Below are 18355 nucleotides of genomic sequence, written 5' to 3'. Positions count from 1 at the left end.
CCCCGGTAAGATGATCCAGCACTGTTCCACACATAAAGTACACCATCTCCACTCCCTGGGGAGTATCCTAGCGAGGCAACCGTTTATCGGTGCTCATATTTTATGCCAATCTAATCACATTGACTTTCACATCCTACCGGGTATACCCATTTAACGCCTGGGTGGAGAGTGACAAATGCGGATAAGCCGTTGAGCATTAATTATAAAACAAAGGTTATTTATTCAATTCATGACTGATGAAGAAGATGGTTAAAGAAGGAAGAGAGACATATACAGACGGACAAACAATGGTTCCAATGGACGTATGGGTGTGTATTGAAGATATTGAAAAAATAATGGATACCGAAACCGGAGAGAGACTGAGAAAGAAAAAAAGAAGGAAAGAGACGGAGACAGACACCGTGATATTTATGGGAATAAAGAAGCTACATACATGCATAATATTGAAATAAAGAAAATATATGAAATAAAGGACACTATTCCTTTTTAAAATTCCCAAGGGCATAACTTGATTCTTATCAGTAATGAACGTGACCCAAATCGAGCAGGAAGATTTAAACCAAGTATTACTCAATCGAAACCTTATTCAGACCATCATGCCATATATTGTCGGCATGGTCGGTAGCATCATGGTGAAGCGACTCAGAAACATTGTGCTCCATTGAATTAATGACTCTAGTGTTCTACATTTTCCCATCAGACTGTCTATGTCATTCATTAATTTTAAGTAGATCAAATACATTGTTTATTGCCGATTTAGTACTGCAGAACGTAACTTTCTCCGTCTGCGCGTCATATTTTCTTTAACAACCTTATGCTTGATCAACATTACCAATATATGGACGTTTTATGTCTATCTCAACTCTGCGCCATCCTTCACCTCCCGGCATCAGACATCTTCGATTTTACAATAATGGACATCTTCGGTCAAAGACTCTTAACAATATATTGGTTCACCTGCCTCGCGTTGAAATGAGCTTGATTATATCACTCTCATCACAGCGATGTTCGCGCGCCATGTTCGTTTACCATGAACATGTAAAGAAAACATGTACATCCCACAGCAGGCGTTAGCTAATGACATCACCCATGAGAGGGTATCATACTGTTCTACTAAATGATTCTAACCGAGTTAAACAAACATTCAACGGTTAACTCAAGATGTTAATTAGTCTTACTCTGCATGACGGAAAATATATGTTCGACAGTGGTACAGAAAGTCGTCCAATCGTGTAAAAAGACATTAATCACTTTCGATAGACTTCACATTGATGATATGTGGGTGATAAGATGCTGTGCCTTAATACATTATCATAAAGCAACAACATTCCAATTAGCTTGGGAATATATATGTTATATATTATATGTTTTCAGATGTGATTATATCAACATTTTGTGGTCATGTTAAACTAATATTTTTGTTTGGCCAATCATTTTCTTTCAAGTTCGTTTCTTGCATATTCACAAGCTCACCCAACACCTCCTCGAAAATGTAGAAAAGGGAAATTAAAAAATAGCACACTATCACAAGTTTCCCAGTAATAAAGATAATTGGAGATATATATTTTTCAACATACATTTGTAATTTTATATTATTTTAATATTTTTTCTATAATCATGAATTAAACTATATAATTGGTCTGATTTTTGTAACACAGCCACCATAATTATTCCCTAAGCGCTTATTATATAAATACGCAATTGGATGACCCTTCATCTCAGCTTGATATCATATTACGTTGAAATATTCTTCCATTGAAAACTAATTTCTCCGCAGTGATTTACGAAGCCTTTTTCGAACACATTATATTATTTATTCATTTCAATATATTTAACCAGGGTAGCCCACTCAGCAATAAACTGGTCTCCCGTGAGGCCCTGGAATACATGATAAAAACAAGTAAAAAAAAACAAACATGTAAATACATATGAAATATACACAGAAATATTATGAATAACGTAACTCATATGATAACAATAAACAGAGTAGCAAGCATACGGCATCCTTAAAAACATCATACTAATTAACAAATTGTCTCACCAGCTATAAGTAACTGGTGAGACAAAGATTAATATTAATGTATGCGTATGACTGGTCAAAATAATCAAATTGTTCGTGATTAATATCAATGTTAGCGTATGACTGATCAAATTAATAAATTTGTTTGTGAATAATTTTTGTGTCCGATAAAAAATAATAGGCAAAATCCATAAAAAAAATCATGATTATTTGGTTAAAATTTGGGTAATCCTATAATCTATGATTTTAACCATTTTTTCTTTACTTCATTGTTAAATAAGGCTTCATTTCTCCCTAAAAATGTGAAATTGCCATTGTAACGTATTATGCTTCAATGAAGAAGAAATTCTTTATCAAATCTGCGAAAATTGAAAGATTCTATATAAATAAATTATACTGCAAAAAAAACTAAAGAGCGATTTTTGAATTATACATTCATTCAGCATTATCATTCTGCCTGTGTGAATTTCTCTATTCATTCAAATCGATTCGTCAACTGCTTATTGTCGGGGCCGAACGTTAACTTAAGTATTGAAACCTAGATAGTAAGGATAGAAGGGGGTCATCAAGAGTAGTCTGGTGTCGTGTGTATGAGTGTTTTCTTTAATGTTAATCTGTATTTTGTTCAATTATCATTACAGGTGAGGAGAGTCTTGAAGATGGTTATAACCAGGATACCAAGATGAGTTTCGTAGTTAATGCTATCTACACAGTAGCCTATGGATTACATAATCTACAGCAGAGAATCTGTGGTGTTGGTACGGTTGGTTTATGTCCTGATATGCAGCCGATAGATGGTCGTGAATTACTTGATGCTTTATTCAATGTTTCATTCGTTGGTATGTCAGGAGATCATATCAAGTTTGATGAAGATGGAGACCCACCTGGGAAGTAAGTCAATAATCGTGTCCCCCTTAAAGAAATATATTTTTAAATCTACCAATCGTGCCCGAGCCCCTCCCCCTTAATTGTTGGTTTATCTACTGAAGTTGTTTTGTCTATAAAACACGTTCGTTTTACTCAGACACTATTAACCAACGTAACATTGGCTAGCTCTGCAAGAGAATATTTCCTTATGAAATATTTGAAGAGTATTTATAGAGATATTTGTCTTTACGATCCCTCTGCAAAGTGTCAAATATACTGATCCTTTTTAACTACTCTGTCCACTTTTTTTGGAAAAAAAATGTCATAGTTTGTTTTTTTGAACTAATGTCTTAATAAATCTACGTTGTAATTAAAAGCTTGCTGGTGGAAATGTTAAATCTACTTCAATCACACTTGTCATATCATTAAACTGATTTACATCCAAGTATAAAAACCAGCTAATAACAGGGATTTGATAGTGATCAATTTGATATATTAGTGTCGTCAATGTCTACCGTTATACATGTTATAACATTTTAAGCGAGACTAATTTTTGTGTTATTGATTTTCTAGTGTTCCTCACAATTTGAACCAATTTACGACATGTTGGGATATAAACTAGACATTCCTATAGGGGTGCTCCGGGTTGAATTAATGATTTAAACAGATAAAAGAAAATTGGACAAACAAAGCATTAAAACTTTCATCTAACTCGGACAAAGAATAACATCCGTTATTATCAGATTCTAATGAAATTTTCAGCATTAATAACAGGAATACCACATGTTGAATCCTAACGATTTATTCCTATTTAAAAAAAACTTGTCATTTTCATTGTACAGGTACGATATCTATAATTTCCAGCGATCATCAGACGGCAGGTCGTATAATTACGTCACAGTAGGAGCTTGGGAAGATGGCATTCTTACTTTGAATGATTCTATCATGATGTGGAATAATGGATCAGATATTACTACTAGGTCATTCTGTAGTCAACCATGCCCTCCTCATCATGCAAAGGTAACTTATTCTTATGACAATTTACCCGAAAATAGTAGAAATGGAAAAGGCAGATTCTAAAAACAAAATAGATGGCATACTTGGGTGTCCATAACCAAGCCAACGAGCTGAATTTAACGTTGCAGTTTGGCAGTGTTTTCAAACCAGCCAAACTCATTATACTTCGACAGAGTCACAGAGCAAAATCCAAAAGGAAATGTGTTTTTGTCTCTCTTCTCTCTTTCTCTCACTCTCTCTCTCTCTCTCTCTCTCTCTCTCTCTATATATATAAAACGTCTCAAAGCTTAGCCAAAAGTGAATCATGCATGTGTAAAACTTAGTTTGTCAATATTTTAGCACACGTACTTGATGAATCGACGCATTCACAATACGGAATTTATATCGAACAATATTGGTGTCATTATATCATGTATATTGAGCCAAGTTTGTCGGCTAACTCTGTCGGCTAACTCGTATGTTATAAATGCATCCTCTTCACCGAATTTGTGTTCGTTAAATGATAGCACGTCAGACCAAAACAGTAAGATGCCTTGCCCATATAATACGATCAATGTTTTACTATCCTAAGTTGAATGTATAAGATATGATATCAGAAGTATTATCGCTGAATACCCGCTCCATGTTGCTTTTGCCATCTGATTCCTGACGGGTGAACTATAGACAGAAAAGGTAACATAAAATGACTGCAAGGTGATAGTTTATTTTATGCTGTAAATAGTACACATGTGTTCCAGGCGAATCCCGTCACAAGCTTTTGCTTATAGGGAACTACGCTTTATTTTCGTAACAAAATATGTTACATTCGTTATGTGATTATGATAAAAGATGTTTGATTTATATTGAAAATGATATTTTTTTAAAAAAAAAATTGAAGAAAATGAGTGATCATTAGAATTGAAAACCTTATTTTTTATCAGAATTAGATGGAATTTTAGTATTTTGCTCAGTGAATTTTTTCTTGTTATTCAAAGGAATGATGTGATTGATAGGAACGAAAAATATGCGCTGCAAAAAAATGTGAAAAAAAACACACCGGCATTCCTCTAATTCTGGGCTTAAATTTGGGTGTGTATTAATTTTATTATAGGCTTTTTTCCAAATATGCAAAATCGAAAGATCTTTTTATCGTGAATAGATTTCAGTACAGCAGTCTTGTCTTTTTGTTTAAGGAAAGAATATTCTGGTTAGGTTAAACCTCATGGCAAGGAAGATTCGACGAAAGCAAAGTATAATGGGTCACAATGTAAGTGAGGGACTTGATTTCGTTCATAAGCTGACATTTTCTCTAATCCAGTTGTAATATGAGAATGAGATTACGGTCCAAAGTACCGCTAATCTCAGCCTTGGGTATACCTCTCTCTTCGTCAATATCTAATGAATCGTGTAAGCTTTATATTCATGGGTCCTATTTTCACGATGTTAGAAAACATTCTGATCGTTAAATATAGCTCCAACGAATCTCACACATTAAATTAAACTTATTTTAGGAAATGCAGTTCAAGGGAAAATTCATCAAATTCTTCAATCTGTTTCACCATTATAGCATGTACAAATTTAGCCCAGTCGAGAGAGACGAGGAGAGTGAGTTGCAGATACAGAGAGAACAAAAGGAAGAGAGAAAAAGGGGGAACAATAATACTATAAACATATGCATCGATCTCATGAAGAGAGACCGATAAATTAATACGCTTTCACTCTACCTTTGCATTGCTCTGTTCCTCTATTATTCCCCCTCCCATTTGACCTTGGACAGTAGACAGAAAAGGTACAAAGTCATTGGTCGACTTTCGAAGACATTACTCATGCTTCTCATCCGGGCTTCTCATTCAGGCAAACGTCAAATGGCTAAAAGGCGTGCATAAACCCCCACGCTCCCCCAATATTAACCCCCCCCCCAAAAAAAAAAAAACACACACACACAAAATAAACATCAGCATGATGTCCACATATAATGGTATTGCGCGGCTTGAAGGTAAAAGAGGTTGCAGCAAACAATTATTCATGAGAGAGTCTTTTATATCGAAGGTTTAATTGTCAAAAAAATATCATACATCTAGATCTGGTACATTAATGTAAACTTATCTTTGTAAAAAACCATGAAATCTTAGTTCAGTCAAAATCGTTAATTCTGATGATCGCTAACGTAGAAAAGCATACGTGGGACAGTGTGTGTATTGATATTGCTTCGAAAAAGACCAGACATTTGAAGGAATTCTGTGTTTATTTTGCTCGTTTCTCATCAATTACTCATTTTCTTCCAGAGCTATTTGGCACATGTTTTTTCATTTATACACAAAGACACTAGTGGTAATTTAATTGGATTCTGTTCAAACTCATTTTGCGATTGTTACCACAATTGGTATTTATCTTCAATTTCCCATTTTCTATTGACCGCACGTTGATAACGACTAACACACGCATGCTATTCCTTCATTATCCACCCCATCCTTTACAAGCATACACACGCACACACACACGCACCCACACACCCTTTCACAATGAAATTGGTCAACATCGATAGCGCACTCTTTACCCCCTCAATATGAAAGCAAACATTGTAGGACATGTTTGACTTTTAAAATAGGGTTTTCATAACTTGAATCTAAAATGCACCTCTGAAGTTCTTTACAGACATTTTAGGTTCTAACCAACAAAGGAAACATCGTGGATATGAATTATTCAATGATCCTTAAGGGGATTTATGATACAAGTTTTGGGTGAACGTTGATCGAAAAACGGTCGCCTTTCACAATCAACACTATATCATAGAGTTATGTTGTTTATTAGAATAAGCCATGTAAGCTTAGACATGCTAGTCATGTTTAGTATCATCTGCAAATACGAGGAGAGTAGGTACCCTTTGTGAATAAAAATAAGCAATCGTATGAAATATATCCTTTCATGTTTTTTTTTCCTTTTTACTTTCGTATCGTTCTGATTATTTGTAAATATTTGCAATTCTTGATGATTTCTGATAAAAACATAAAAATAGAAATAAAGAAATAACTGTACTGAGTATGTACAGACACGTTAACCTCAGTTTTGTTATTGATTAATTAGACCTGAACTTTAAGTTTCCCCTATACACTATAATGACGTTTTATTGTAATCTCTCAAATCAAATACACAATCACATTCTATAAGCAATTTGTACAAACTATTTGAAACATAATTATCAATTATACAATAAATCCATTACAAATATAATTATACAAATTATACATCAAACTTCAAACTATTTGAAACATAATTATAAATTATACAATAAATCCATAAAAAAATATTATTATACAAATTGTACATCAAACTTCACAGATACTAGAAATTAATACTAATTAATGCGTTTCAGCAATTACAAAATGAAATATTAACAAGTTATATGACATGATAAGAGAGAGAAAAAAAAGGATATAATAGATTGCATCATCGATACTCCCGGTAAAACTGACCACGTGACCTGCTTGATTCAATGTGAATGTTCTATTTTGGCGCCACGTGAAAGACTCGTAATCTTGTGAAGAGACATGCCCCTATTAATATCACTCTACGATCATAGAGCTAGATATGCCTAAGGGTACATTTATAGTGCACTTCAGTTTAGCTAAGTTTAATTTTGTTTAGTTATTATTTTTCAAGACCATACAATAAATGTACACAACAATGTCAAATATAGCGATAAAAATACATGAGAAAAGTTTATAAAAATCTAACTTTGCACTTCTTAATAGAAGCTATTAAGAAGGGTGAAAACATAATATTTCATGTAACTTGTTAATATCCCTTTTTGTGAAGTTCCTTCATTGATAAAATTAATACTACAATACACTTAATTGATAAACATGCAAATTATGTATGTATATACTACATACAACTTCATTTATCAAAATAAAAACATTGATTTTATTAAAGCCATAAAATAGTATTGTATATTTGTTTTATTAGCCCTATTTCAAATTAAATACTGATAATCCATGACACCAAGTTATCAGAAGTACATGCCGAGAAGGCTGTAATGAAATGAAGGAAATACATAATGTTTATATGGTTCATAACTGTTATAGGGGACAGGACATGAATGTTTCATTTCGTTATTTTTAAAGACTACCATTTTCTGAAAATGTACGGTGGAGAAAGTTGAAATCCTAATATCAATACTTAAAATGACGCGGTTGGATTGTTATTTATGTAAAGGTTAAATAAGATAAAGTAAACAATGCACATTACAGTTGACACAGATTAAATTAAATGACGATTTTTACTACTAGTATTGGAATGTTTCATTGTGTAAATAGATATTCAGTTTAAGTCTTGAAGATAGTCTGTCGTAAAGCTTAGTATCATAAAGTGGCGATAATCATCATCTTTTGCTATCTTTGAGATTGATATGACTTTCATTCACTGAAATGGCTCGTTAAATCGTTTCCTTCTCTTCATGGAGATTGACGACATTGTTTTCACCAACCGATGAATGCTATCTGAATTTCTATAAGTGCACATCATTCTGTGAATGGTTACGTCGAGCTACTGGTTTGATTGGTGATACCATCCATTCTATTATTAAAAAAATGAAAGTAAATTGCCATTTTTATTATTTTTTTAATGTCTCTGAGCCTTACCCTAACCTTAACCATATACTCTTACTGCATAATAACAAGACAGAAGAGATGTTTTTTTTTTCCTGAAGACTTCAAAATATTTTTTTCATCATAGAAACAGATTCGTGAATAGATATTGTGCAATCACCGTGAACCAGGATGATTATTTCCGATAAATATTATATTTTGTATTGCAATAACTAATTAAGCAATTTGCCATGTTCTAAGGAGAGTTTAAATTAATCCAAAGTTCATTTGCAAATGATAGCAATGATTTTTCTTCTCTTCTTTGAAACGGTGAAGATTTTTTTTTCAAACCATTTTGTAAAGCCTGCTTTATAAAATTATGAAATTGTATAATAACTTCTGATGTTCTTTCAATCTTTATAAGTATGCTGAACTGATAATGATATTAGCCCTTGCTGAGATTTCTCATACGTTATATACCATTTTCGTATCGTTATACATGCCTCAAGCTAATATGAATATTCACGAGATTGTAGGATACTAAGATGAATTACTTCCCCTGTGAGGCTTTATGGTCAAATCAATACTGGCGATCCGAGCTTTTAAGGTAATCTCTATAAACCTTCGCCAGAAGTTACTGATTACGGGCATCATGTATTCTATATATATTTATAAATCTATATTTCGTGGAGTAAGAAAGGTTTTTCAGTTGATCACGGATGACTTTTCAACCTAACGTTTACGTTATTTACGTTCACATAAAGACGGTAAAACCACCTCAGATGCCATGCAAATCAACGAGTAAGTGTGGAGAATGCAACTGTCTCCAATACAGGCCGGTAAAAGATATCTTCGCAAAATGCAAATGTGAACGGATTCATAGAAGAAGGATGAATGGAGTAGGAGAAGATTTTATGTGTTTCTTTTACACGTCCATGAGCAGTCTGTGCCTCTTACATGGAAAGCTTGGTGGTTAAATGTGTGCCTCTAGCATGAGAGAGGTTAAAGTGACTGGCTGAATAGAAGTATCGCTATCAAGACCCGTGGATTAGCCTATATATTGAGATTCTCTGTCTTTCTTTCTACCGTGAATTGAAGAGACAGAAGCATTAAAAGCACAAAATACAGAAACATACAAATATAAAAGACATTTATCCCCTAGTCATCATATTTGAAATAGAATGTGTCATGTACCATATTAATGTTTTTATGCTTCTTCAGCTACTTTTACATCATTTCTGATGCATTAATTTTTTTTTATTGTAAATATGGTGACCGTGCTTGTTCATCTATTGCCCCTTTCTCTTTGGAACAAGTTATCCTCTTACATGCATAGTGCCAAGTCCGTCAGTCAGTTTAAGGCCCTGCTCAAAACATACCTTTTCAATCAATGAATCCCAGTTGTGGGTTGGTCATTGGAGGTGCACACCAGTTTTAATATTTAGCAGTATTTCTTCTCTCTCTTTTAATCATTTTTGCCACATCTTGTGTTATTATGCCCAGTGATTTTTTTTCCGATGAAAGCTGGATTCAGAACACAGCGTTTAGAAAGGGTTTCGTCTAGATTGAAAGAAGCATTGATACAACTCGTAATGATCGTGCAAAAGTCGTATCGGCGAAATCATAAATAAAAAGGATGAGTGGGATGACTGGAGAAAATACAGGGGATGAAAGTAAGCGAATTGTGCGAGGGAAATGACAGAGAAAGGTTGAATATTGTAAATATCCCATAAATGACTGTACTTATAGGTTTAAACCATTTTTTTTTATCTTTCCAGAACATTCGTGATAATGTCAAGTGTTGTTGGGCCTGTGTACCTTGCAAGGATAATGAATACATGCTCGATGAGTATACATGTAAGTCATGTGATAGAGGATGGTGGCCAAACTCACAACTGAACGGTAAGAATATTATTCTTTTTTCGTCTTTAAGTTAGATTTCATTACAAATAAGTCAGTTATGACGGGCAATTTGTTAAATTAATCAAAGTCATATTCAAGCTTATTATAGTGTTAAAGCATTCCATGCATTATCACACTAGCTATGATAAGAGAAAGTAAGCAATGGTGAGATGGAGACCCCCCCCCCCCAGAAAAAAAAAAAAAATAAATAAAAAATAATAATAATTGTAATAAAATCAAATGAATAAATAAATAAATAAACCAAACTTCTTCTGAATTACCTTGCCATGGTATGTGGGGGTTATTTCGAAATGCATTCATGGAATATAGTTTTAATTGGGTCTATAAAGTCAATTTTTCCTGGCGGGGTTTATACCCTTACTTCGATATCACTTTACAGTTTATAATCTTACCCCTCAAAACTTCTAAATTAATAATGATTTAAACAGCTGAAAAATTATATCTAGTGATACTGGGACTGCATCTAGGCCAATCAGAAATATTTCCTCCGGAGATAGTTTTGCAATTAATATCAAACAGGTTTTCAATGATGAAGACACTCACATGGAAAGTGAATTAAGGTTGCAGGCAAAATTTAGTAATCTATAGTGATGATTACAATTGAATCACGCAATGCATTTTTTTAGCTTATTCCTTATACATGTTATAATACTGTAAAAAAAGTGATGGCTTCGAATTAAGAGTAAATACCCCCGGATCACCTGTAAATGATGACCTTATAGGGCCCTTTTTCTCTAATTATCTTTTCTTATAGCTTTTAGAAATCAAAATCATATCCTGTTGACTTATTGTATATAGGCCTGCAACCTTGACCCGAAACTACTTTTTAAAAACATTTCCCGTATGGTGCAGTACTTGGCCCGTCTCTCTATATTCTATCCAATGCCTAATTAAAACGCCTTGAATTAGATCATCCAAGTAGCTCTATTACACATTGCTTCTACACGAAATTGTGATGAAATTAATTGTGACATGATATCGAAATTATTTGGCCGCATGCTCCACTTTGCCGTAGTTAAAAATATCCCATCTGGTAATTCGAGACCTAAGTCGCCCTTTTTTTCTCGAAAGCTTGTTTTTTGATGAACCAAGATCAATAATTGGAAAACGCGTTGTAGAAGACTAAGTTGTATTTCTAAGACGAAAGTAACACCGTTTGCTATAATAATTATGAAACAGGAAAAGGGATTCGACCTATTAAGTCTAATAGTCAGTCACTTAATGTGGCAATTCTGACACGGATTTAAAGATGTTATCAGACTCATGGTTATCAGACTCTCATGATTCGATTAAAGATGGTGAACAAGAAGGAATATAAACTGTTTATCACGTTTCACTTATTACAACATCATTCACTTAATTCCAAGTTTTCTTCATTTCATCAATGGGAAATAGGTTAAGCATAATATCGTGATATCAAAAGGTGGAAAGTGAAATTGAAATATATGTGCAATTATACGTATCAGCTATTTGCATGGGAATATGAAGGCAACCACACACTTTGAGAAGCTCTTTCTTTTGGAGGGGCAGGGGTTCGTAAAAGGTGAAAGTCGACTAATGTAGTCGACCATGAAAGTAGTGTGCAAATGGTGGCAAAATAGATTATCAAGTGAAATAATAATCGAATTAGCCACATAATGTATATTGGTTTGTTTTATTGCACGGGATATGACACGTAATTTTGACTAAAAAACAGTAAAAAAGATAACGCTTTATTAAATCAATTATTTTGTCGAATGCTATAGCATTGATATTCATTAATTTCTTTGATACACAGGATGAAAACAAAGGTCACCTACAATCACAGTCATGTATAGTCTCAATTCATGATAGGTCTTAATAATATACAACATCAACTAACTTGAAAGCTTTAAATTGACTTCTTTGGGATAGATTAAAAGTCAATTAAAAACAGGACCATGCCATCTATAGGTCCTCGTGCTATCATGATTATTTTTATTTTTAGCGCTTGATCTTTCTGATTCTTTTATCTTCTCCCAGATTGTTACGAGATCGAGGCTGAGTACATGAAATGGCATGAGGTTCAAGCCATAGCTGCCATGTGCTTCTCCTGCGTGGGAATCCTCATGACTATCTTTGTAACAGTCACCTTCATACGCCATAACGATACCGCACTCGTCAAGGCATCTAGTCGAGAGAACAGCTATATCCTCCTGTCTGGTATTTACTTGTGCTTCCTTGTGACTTTCCCCTACATCGCGAAACCATCGACAGTCGTCTGCTACTTCAGACGTATTGGGTTGGGATTAAGCTTCTGCATCTGCTACGCGGGACTCGTCGTCCGGACCAACCGTATGGCTCGAATCCTAGCAGGCAGCAAGAAGAAGATCTTGACGCGGAAGCCTCGCTTTCTTGGAAGCACGGCGCAGGTCGTGATGACATTTGGCGTCATCAGCTTCGAGATCGGCATCATTGTGGCAACCTTGGTTCTGGAAAGACCTGCAGCTATCCTGGACTATCCAGACTTACGTCGAGTCCGTCTCATCTGTAACACCACTACATTCGGGTTCGCAGCACCATTAGGTTATGACGCGCTGCTCATTTCACTTTGCACACTATATGCCTTTAAAACCAGGAACCTACCAGAGAATTTCAATGAAGCAAAATACATCGCATTTACCATGTACACTACGTGTATAGTTTGGTTAGCCTTTATTCCTCTCTACTTTGGAAGTGATTTGAAAGAGATCGTAGTTTGTTTTGCAGTCAGTCTCAGTGCGACTGTAACCCTAGGATGTTTGTTCTTTCCTAAGACATATATTATCCTTTTGAAACCTGAGAGAAACCGACGTAGTTCAATGACGACATCTAACCTTGTTCGTATGCATGTTGGGAGCTTCAGTGAATTAGCTCCGTGCCGAAGTAACAGCAGTAGCAATGGCACTATGGACGGATGCAAGTAAGTATTCATTAATTACATCTTACATATTTCTTAAATAAACTTTCTATACGCTTAAATAATTAGAAAAAAGACTCTTGCATTCCTTATACAATTGTAGATGTGAAACGTGTGCATTATACTAAAAAAAACGGATCATGATTTAGATCTTGACATGTTCTTGAAAGATCAGTTGCTTTATAAGAATATCCACCCCATCGTACATTATTTGAAATGTTCTCTATTATTCTTAATTTAGGGGCAAGTAACTAAGATTTTTTTCGGATGGGGGTGAGTTTCTCTCCTGTTCTCTTCAATATCGTATCAGATGCGTCATTATTATATTTGTCAAACCAATATCATTTTGTTACGTATATTGTCCTTTCCACACTGATCCAATATTACCCTGAATGTATGAAATATCCTACCGGATGAAAATTTCCAGTGAATTTATTCCTGCCTGCTGCTAATGATTGATCATTGTACGACGCGTTGTGGTGTTTATATCGTACTAATCATCGAGTTTACATTTGACCAGAACCTTATACCCTAACCCTGTTCAATCATATTCGTCTGAACATACCACACAAAGTCATCAATCGTCTGTATCAATTGCTTTTAAATGTTCTTGTTTTTTCCTCATCAGCGAAAAGCTCCTGGGAGGCGAGAGAAACGCTGTTGGAGTGAGGGGAAACCGCAAGAAGAATAGCCCTTTGTCTGGTTCGTCTCATCGAGACAAATCGCGGGAGAGAAACCGGGACAGGTCTCCTGGGATTTTCTCTGCACTTCGGAGAAGAAAGAGACCAAACAATACCAAACACATGAAGGCTGTACAAAGGGATAGACTGCTTTCAAAACGAAAACAACCTCTTTATCGATATGGGAATTCAACCAACGTGACGCCATCCTCTCACCAGCACCCGTCACCCGTTGAAGAAGGTGATAGTAGTATGGAGAAAGCATTAGAAGAGAGATTAAGTAGGGCTGAGGAGGCTAGTCGAGCCATGGGGTGCTTGAAACCATCAAGGACAGTACAGGGTCGGGAAGGAGATGTGAAGAATGACGCGCATTCACAATCAGCATTAGATGTTGAAATGGAGATACCAGTAAGGAGGAACAGTGGAACAATCAACCAGGGTCAAAGGTCAGTTATGAAAAATTCGCAATCTAATGAAAGGACATGTGCATCAGGAGGGTGTATGAAAGCTCAATCTGGTTCCAACCCACGTCCACCGCTTGGACAGGGAGCATCAACTTCAAAGGGTGCAGTGGGACAAAGTGATTCTAAACCTCAGGCTCATGTTCTTCCGCTTAGAGTTCGACGCTCATTTAGCGATGAAACCATTAATAAGAAACAATGTTTATCACGACCATCATCATCAGCCAACACTGGGGGTGATCCCAGATTCCTAGGTGTTGATAGACAACAACATACACACACCGCTGGCGGTTCTTTTAACCAAATTTACCCTGATCTTCTCCAAGTGTTACCGACGGCTGATGCTGAGTCGTCTCCAGGGGCACCCTCCCGCGGACAGCGAACTGATGAAGGTCAAAGCAACAGTCCCTCGAGTGATCGCATTCACACGCAAAGCGATGTTTTGCCGCGAGAAAGTGTGAAAAGAAGTGTCCGTTTTGACGAGAGAACGCTCGCAGAAGGTGATGATAGTCTTGAATCAGGTGACACTCGCAACATTGATTCGTCTCTATGGAGTGAGGGTGATCATGTTGTTACAATACCAAATGAGATTCTTGGTGTTCTCACTTCTATCAAATCATCGGATGTATGACATCCATGGAAAATATTGATAGTCATGATTTTGTTGCCGTCGAGCAAATGGTTTTTTTCTGACATATCTTATCCTCTGATTTATTCTATAAAGTTATATATGGTTTATCGCATCGCACCTATTCTTTTCATACTCAGTTTTTAAGAAAAAGAGAAGCGGTAAAAACAAGAAAAACATTGTTCATATTGACTGAAAAAGGATTTTAAGAATAAGAACAATTAAATAGTTATGATGCTGAAAGTACGACAGCACACAAACATCAAAAATTCTAACGTATATTGTATAATGCATTTGTCTTTTCCTAAATAGAAGTGTAACACATTATGATGAAAATAATTGATGTTTACCATTCAAAATCACTTTCCTCACATGTATTGATGCTAAATGAGGCTCTTTCATAATATATGTTTATACTTAAACCACCACATCAAGAGTATATGTCTTTATTTCACTATTCAGGTAATAAGCTATACCTGCATTGATCATGCTTTGATTATATCGAATTTTTACTAAGGATTGTAAATAATTTCAAATCTTTTTGTAATTTCACTTGACTCTCTTTATTTCTCTGTTGTTTCTTGTCATTTGGGTGTTTTCGTAATATTAGTCCATCACAATCAGCTATTTTTACCTTTATTAATATTAATTTCATACTAAATTTCAAAGCAAGATGATCAAGATAACAAGAGGGTTTTTTGTTAAAAAGAAATAGGATTTAGTGGTATACCATTATTATTCTGTTTTGCCAGTATACCCATTAATGATTACTGGAAATGATATGTTGTTAGTGTTATGACCCCAGAAAAAGCACTTTGTCCTTACCATAGATCCTCTACGTGCTGCTTAATCTATGTCGAAGGTCTGGAGAAGATTTCAACCTCGTAAGTGAGACAAGTGAGAGCTTACCAAAACAGATATATGTATAAAAGAAATTAATAATTGTGAAAAAAAAGTTTTTTCTTCATCTCATCCATGTTTATATTTACCACCATTATACAGTGCTAGCTCTGGTGTGACGTTAAAAATAATGTTTGACCAGAGTGTAATCCATATTATATTGTTTTAACAACCAATTTTGCTGTGATGGTTGACTGACTCTCGAATTACAGACCGAATTGATATGACTTCTTAATACCTAACAAATGACTGACTGACTGACTGACTGACTGACTGACTGACTGACTGACTGACTGACTAACCGACTGACTACTGACCAAAAACTGATCAACTACACCCTATTACACATTGAATGAATTACAAATGGACTAACTGATCCATTTACATACCTGGTGACTGACTTACTAAAATAGAAACTGACTAATGTACAGAGTACTAACTGACTGGCTTACTTATAGAATGTCTACCGATTCAGGCTACTGCCCCCATTGACCAAATAACTTACAGGATTACTAACTGATCTATGTACAGACTAGCTGACGGACTTCAACAGAATGGCTAGCAATGTTAAGACTGAATTATCGACTGCCTTACGGAATAACTGACTGATCTATGTACAGACTGACTAACTACTAGAATTGTGACCACTTAAACACCCACTGACTGGCTATCGTTACGACTGTCGGTTCCATGTAGGCCTACAGTCGTATTGATATAAACGACCATTGGACAGACTCATTAATTTACCGACGGACATAGACTTACCGATCAAATACAGACTCATTAATTTATAGTACACCCAGTGGTTGTGTGTCCAGACGATCAATTTTAGAAAGTCATTTGGAAAAAAAATACAAGCGGAGTTTCATCAATTTTAAATACAAAATGTTAGTAAATATTATAGAGAACAAAGTAGAAGATGATTACAACTATTGAACAGATATTTTAGTGTAATTCAAAGACAAAGGAGAAGGCTTCAAAAATATGAAGTGTCCGGACACCCGGCCACCATCCTATGGTTAATGGTTCTTAGTACAGATTCACTGACTGACCGACTTACCTAAAATGACTAACCGATCACTTACAGTCTCACTGATAGTCTGACTAACATAATGGCAAATGGTTCGATGTCCACATTCCCCGACTGACTGATTGACTGACTAATATACAATCGTCAGACTCACTCGCCCGACTAATCTACATAATGACTGAACGATTCAAATTCTTACTGACTACTCAATGTACGGACTGATGACCTTCAAACAGACCCTTCTGATCGATTGAAAAATACTCATTGACGGACATACTTACAGATTAATTTGTTTATCAACAGATTAGCCTATTGACAGAATTAGAGACACAATACCGACTGACTGAATAAAGAAATGACTCTTTGTCTGATCAAGAAGATGACCGACAGTCTGATCGACTGACTACTCACAGACCAAGTGACTGATTACTGACCGACCGACAGACTGACCACTGACTAATGAGACTGTTATCACCTACGACACTCAAGGCATAGGGTACCTATGGATTACAGAATCATTTACTTTTTAGCTGTCAGACCAGGACATTTTCCATTTTTCATTCATTTTTTCATATTTAAATAAAAATAAATAGGTGAAGGCAAAACAGAATATTAAAAACAAGTTTGATAAGGTTTGAAAACGGAACGCAAATGTAGTCCGAAACCCCCTTTTTAGATTTTTCTTCCCTTTTAGGCTCCTCGAGAATAGACCACCGGCATCTCCCCTCCCCTTTCTCTGTTTTTCTCTGCCCCCCCCCCCCCCCTCTCTCTCTCTCTCTCTTTATATACGGCCGGCATTATTGACATGAATTGGCTAAAATTTTTATTTTTGTCCAATGACAAGACTTTTGACGAGATAGATGCACGATCATGACTATCAGGTATTTTAATGTGAAAATACATTCTTATTCATTATCTTCATTGAAATTTCAACGCAGATCAAGTGACGCATACTCCTCCTAGGGCCCGTTTTATTTAGGACTGAAAACCGTTGTTACTTGCCATTCTGGTAAATACCATGCTAACAGGGCTCATCAGCCAATCAGAATCAAGGTTACCATGGTGGTTGCCATAATGGCAAAGTTACAACAGTTGCAAGTCCTTTATGAAACGGGCCCCAGATTTCCGATTTTCAAAATTGAACTCTTAAACAAAATTAACAAATGTTATTTACATAGAACTTACATTCTAATGACAACAAATATTTACGTCTGTTCTAGCAGCCTTACGATCTGTATTGATTTTTTTTCAGTATGGGAAAGAGCGAAATTTGAAATCCGCGTCATAAACCCTATGGCAATCATGCCATGATCATACAGGACCAAATCAATGACATTTGCAAACAAT

At 35.4% G+C, this 18355-nt stretch overlaps 1 protein-coding gene across 1 annotated transcript in view; it reads left to right on the top strand.

The window, feature by feature from the left end:
* Window positions 1-15081, top strand: part of LOC121412454 (metabotropic glutamate receptor 1-like) — a 33205-nt gene extending 18124 nt beyond the window's left edge. Inside the window, exons 3-7 of the mRNA XM_041605264.1 lie at window positions 2662-2911; window positions 3730-3907; window positions 10248-10371; window positions 12394-13312; window positions 13938-15081. Coding sequence (XP_041461198.1) covers window positions 2662-2911; window positions 3730-3907; window positions 10248-10371; window positions 12394-13312; window positions 13938-15081 — 2615 coding nt within the window. The remainder of the gene's footprint in view (window positions 1-2661; window positions 2912-3729; window positions 3908-10247; window positions 10372-12393; window positions 13313-13937) is intronic.
* The last annotated feature ends 3274 nt before the right edge of the window (window positions 15082-18355 follow it).

This window comes from Lytechinus variegatus, chromosome 4, assembly GCF_018143015.1.
Source record: "Lytechinus variegatus isolate NC3 chromosome 4, Lvar_3.0, whole genome shotgun sequence".
In the NCBI taxonomy this organism is placed as follows: Eukaryota; Metazoa; Echinodermata; class Echinoidea; order Temnopleuroida; family Toxopneustidae; genus Lytechinus; species Lytechinus variegatus.
Note: the sequence above shows the minus strand (reverse complement) of the source record. Positions and strands in the feature narration are given on the sequence as shown.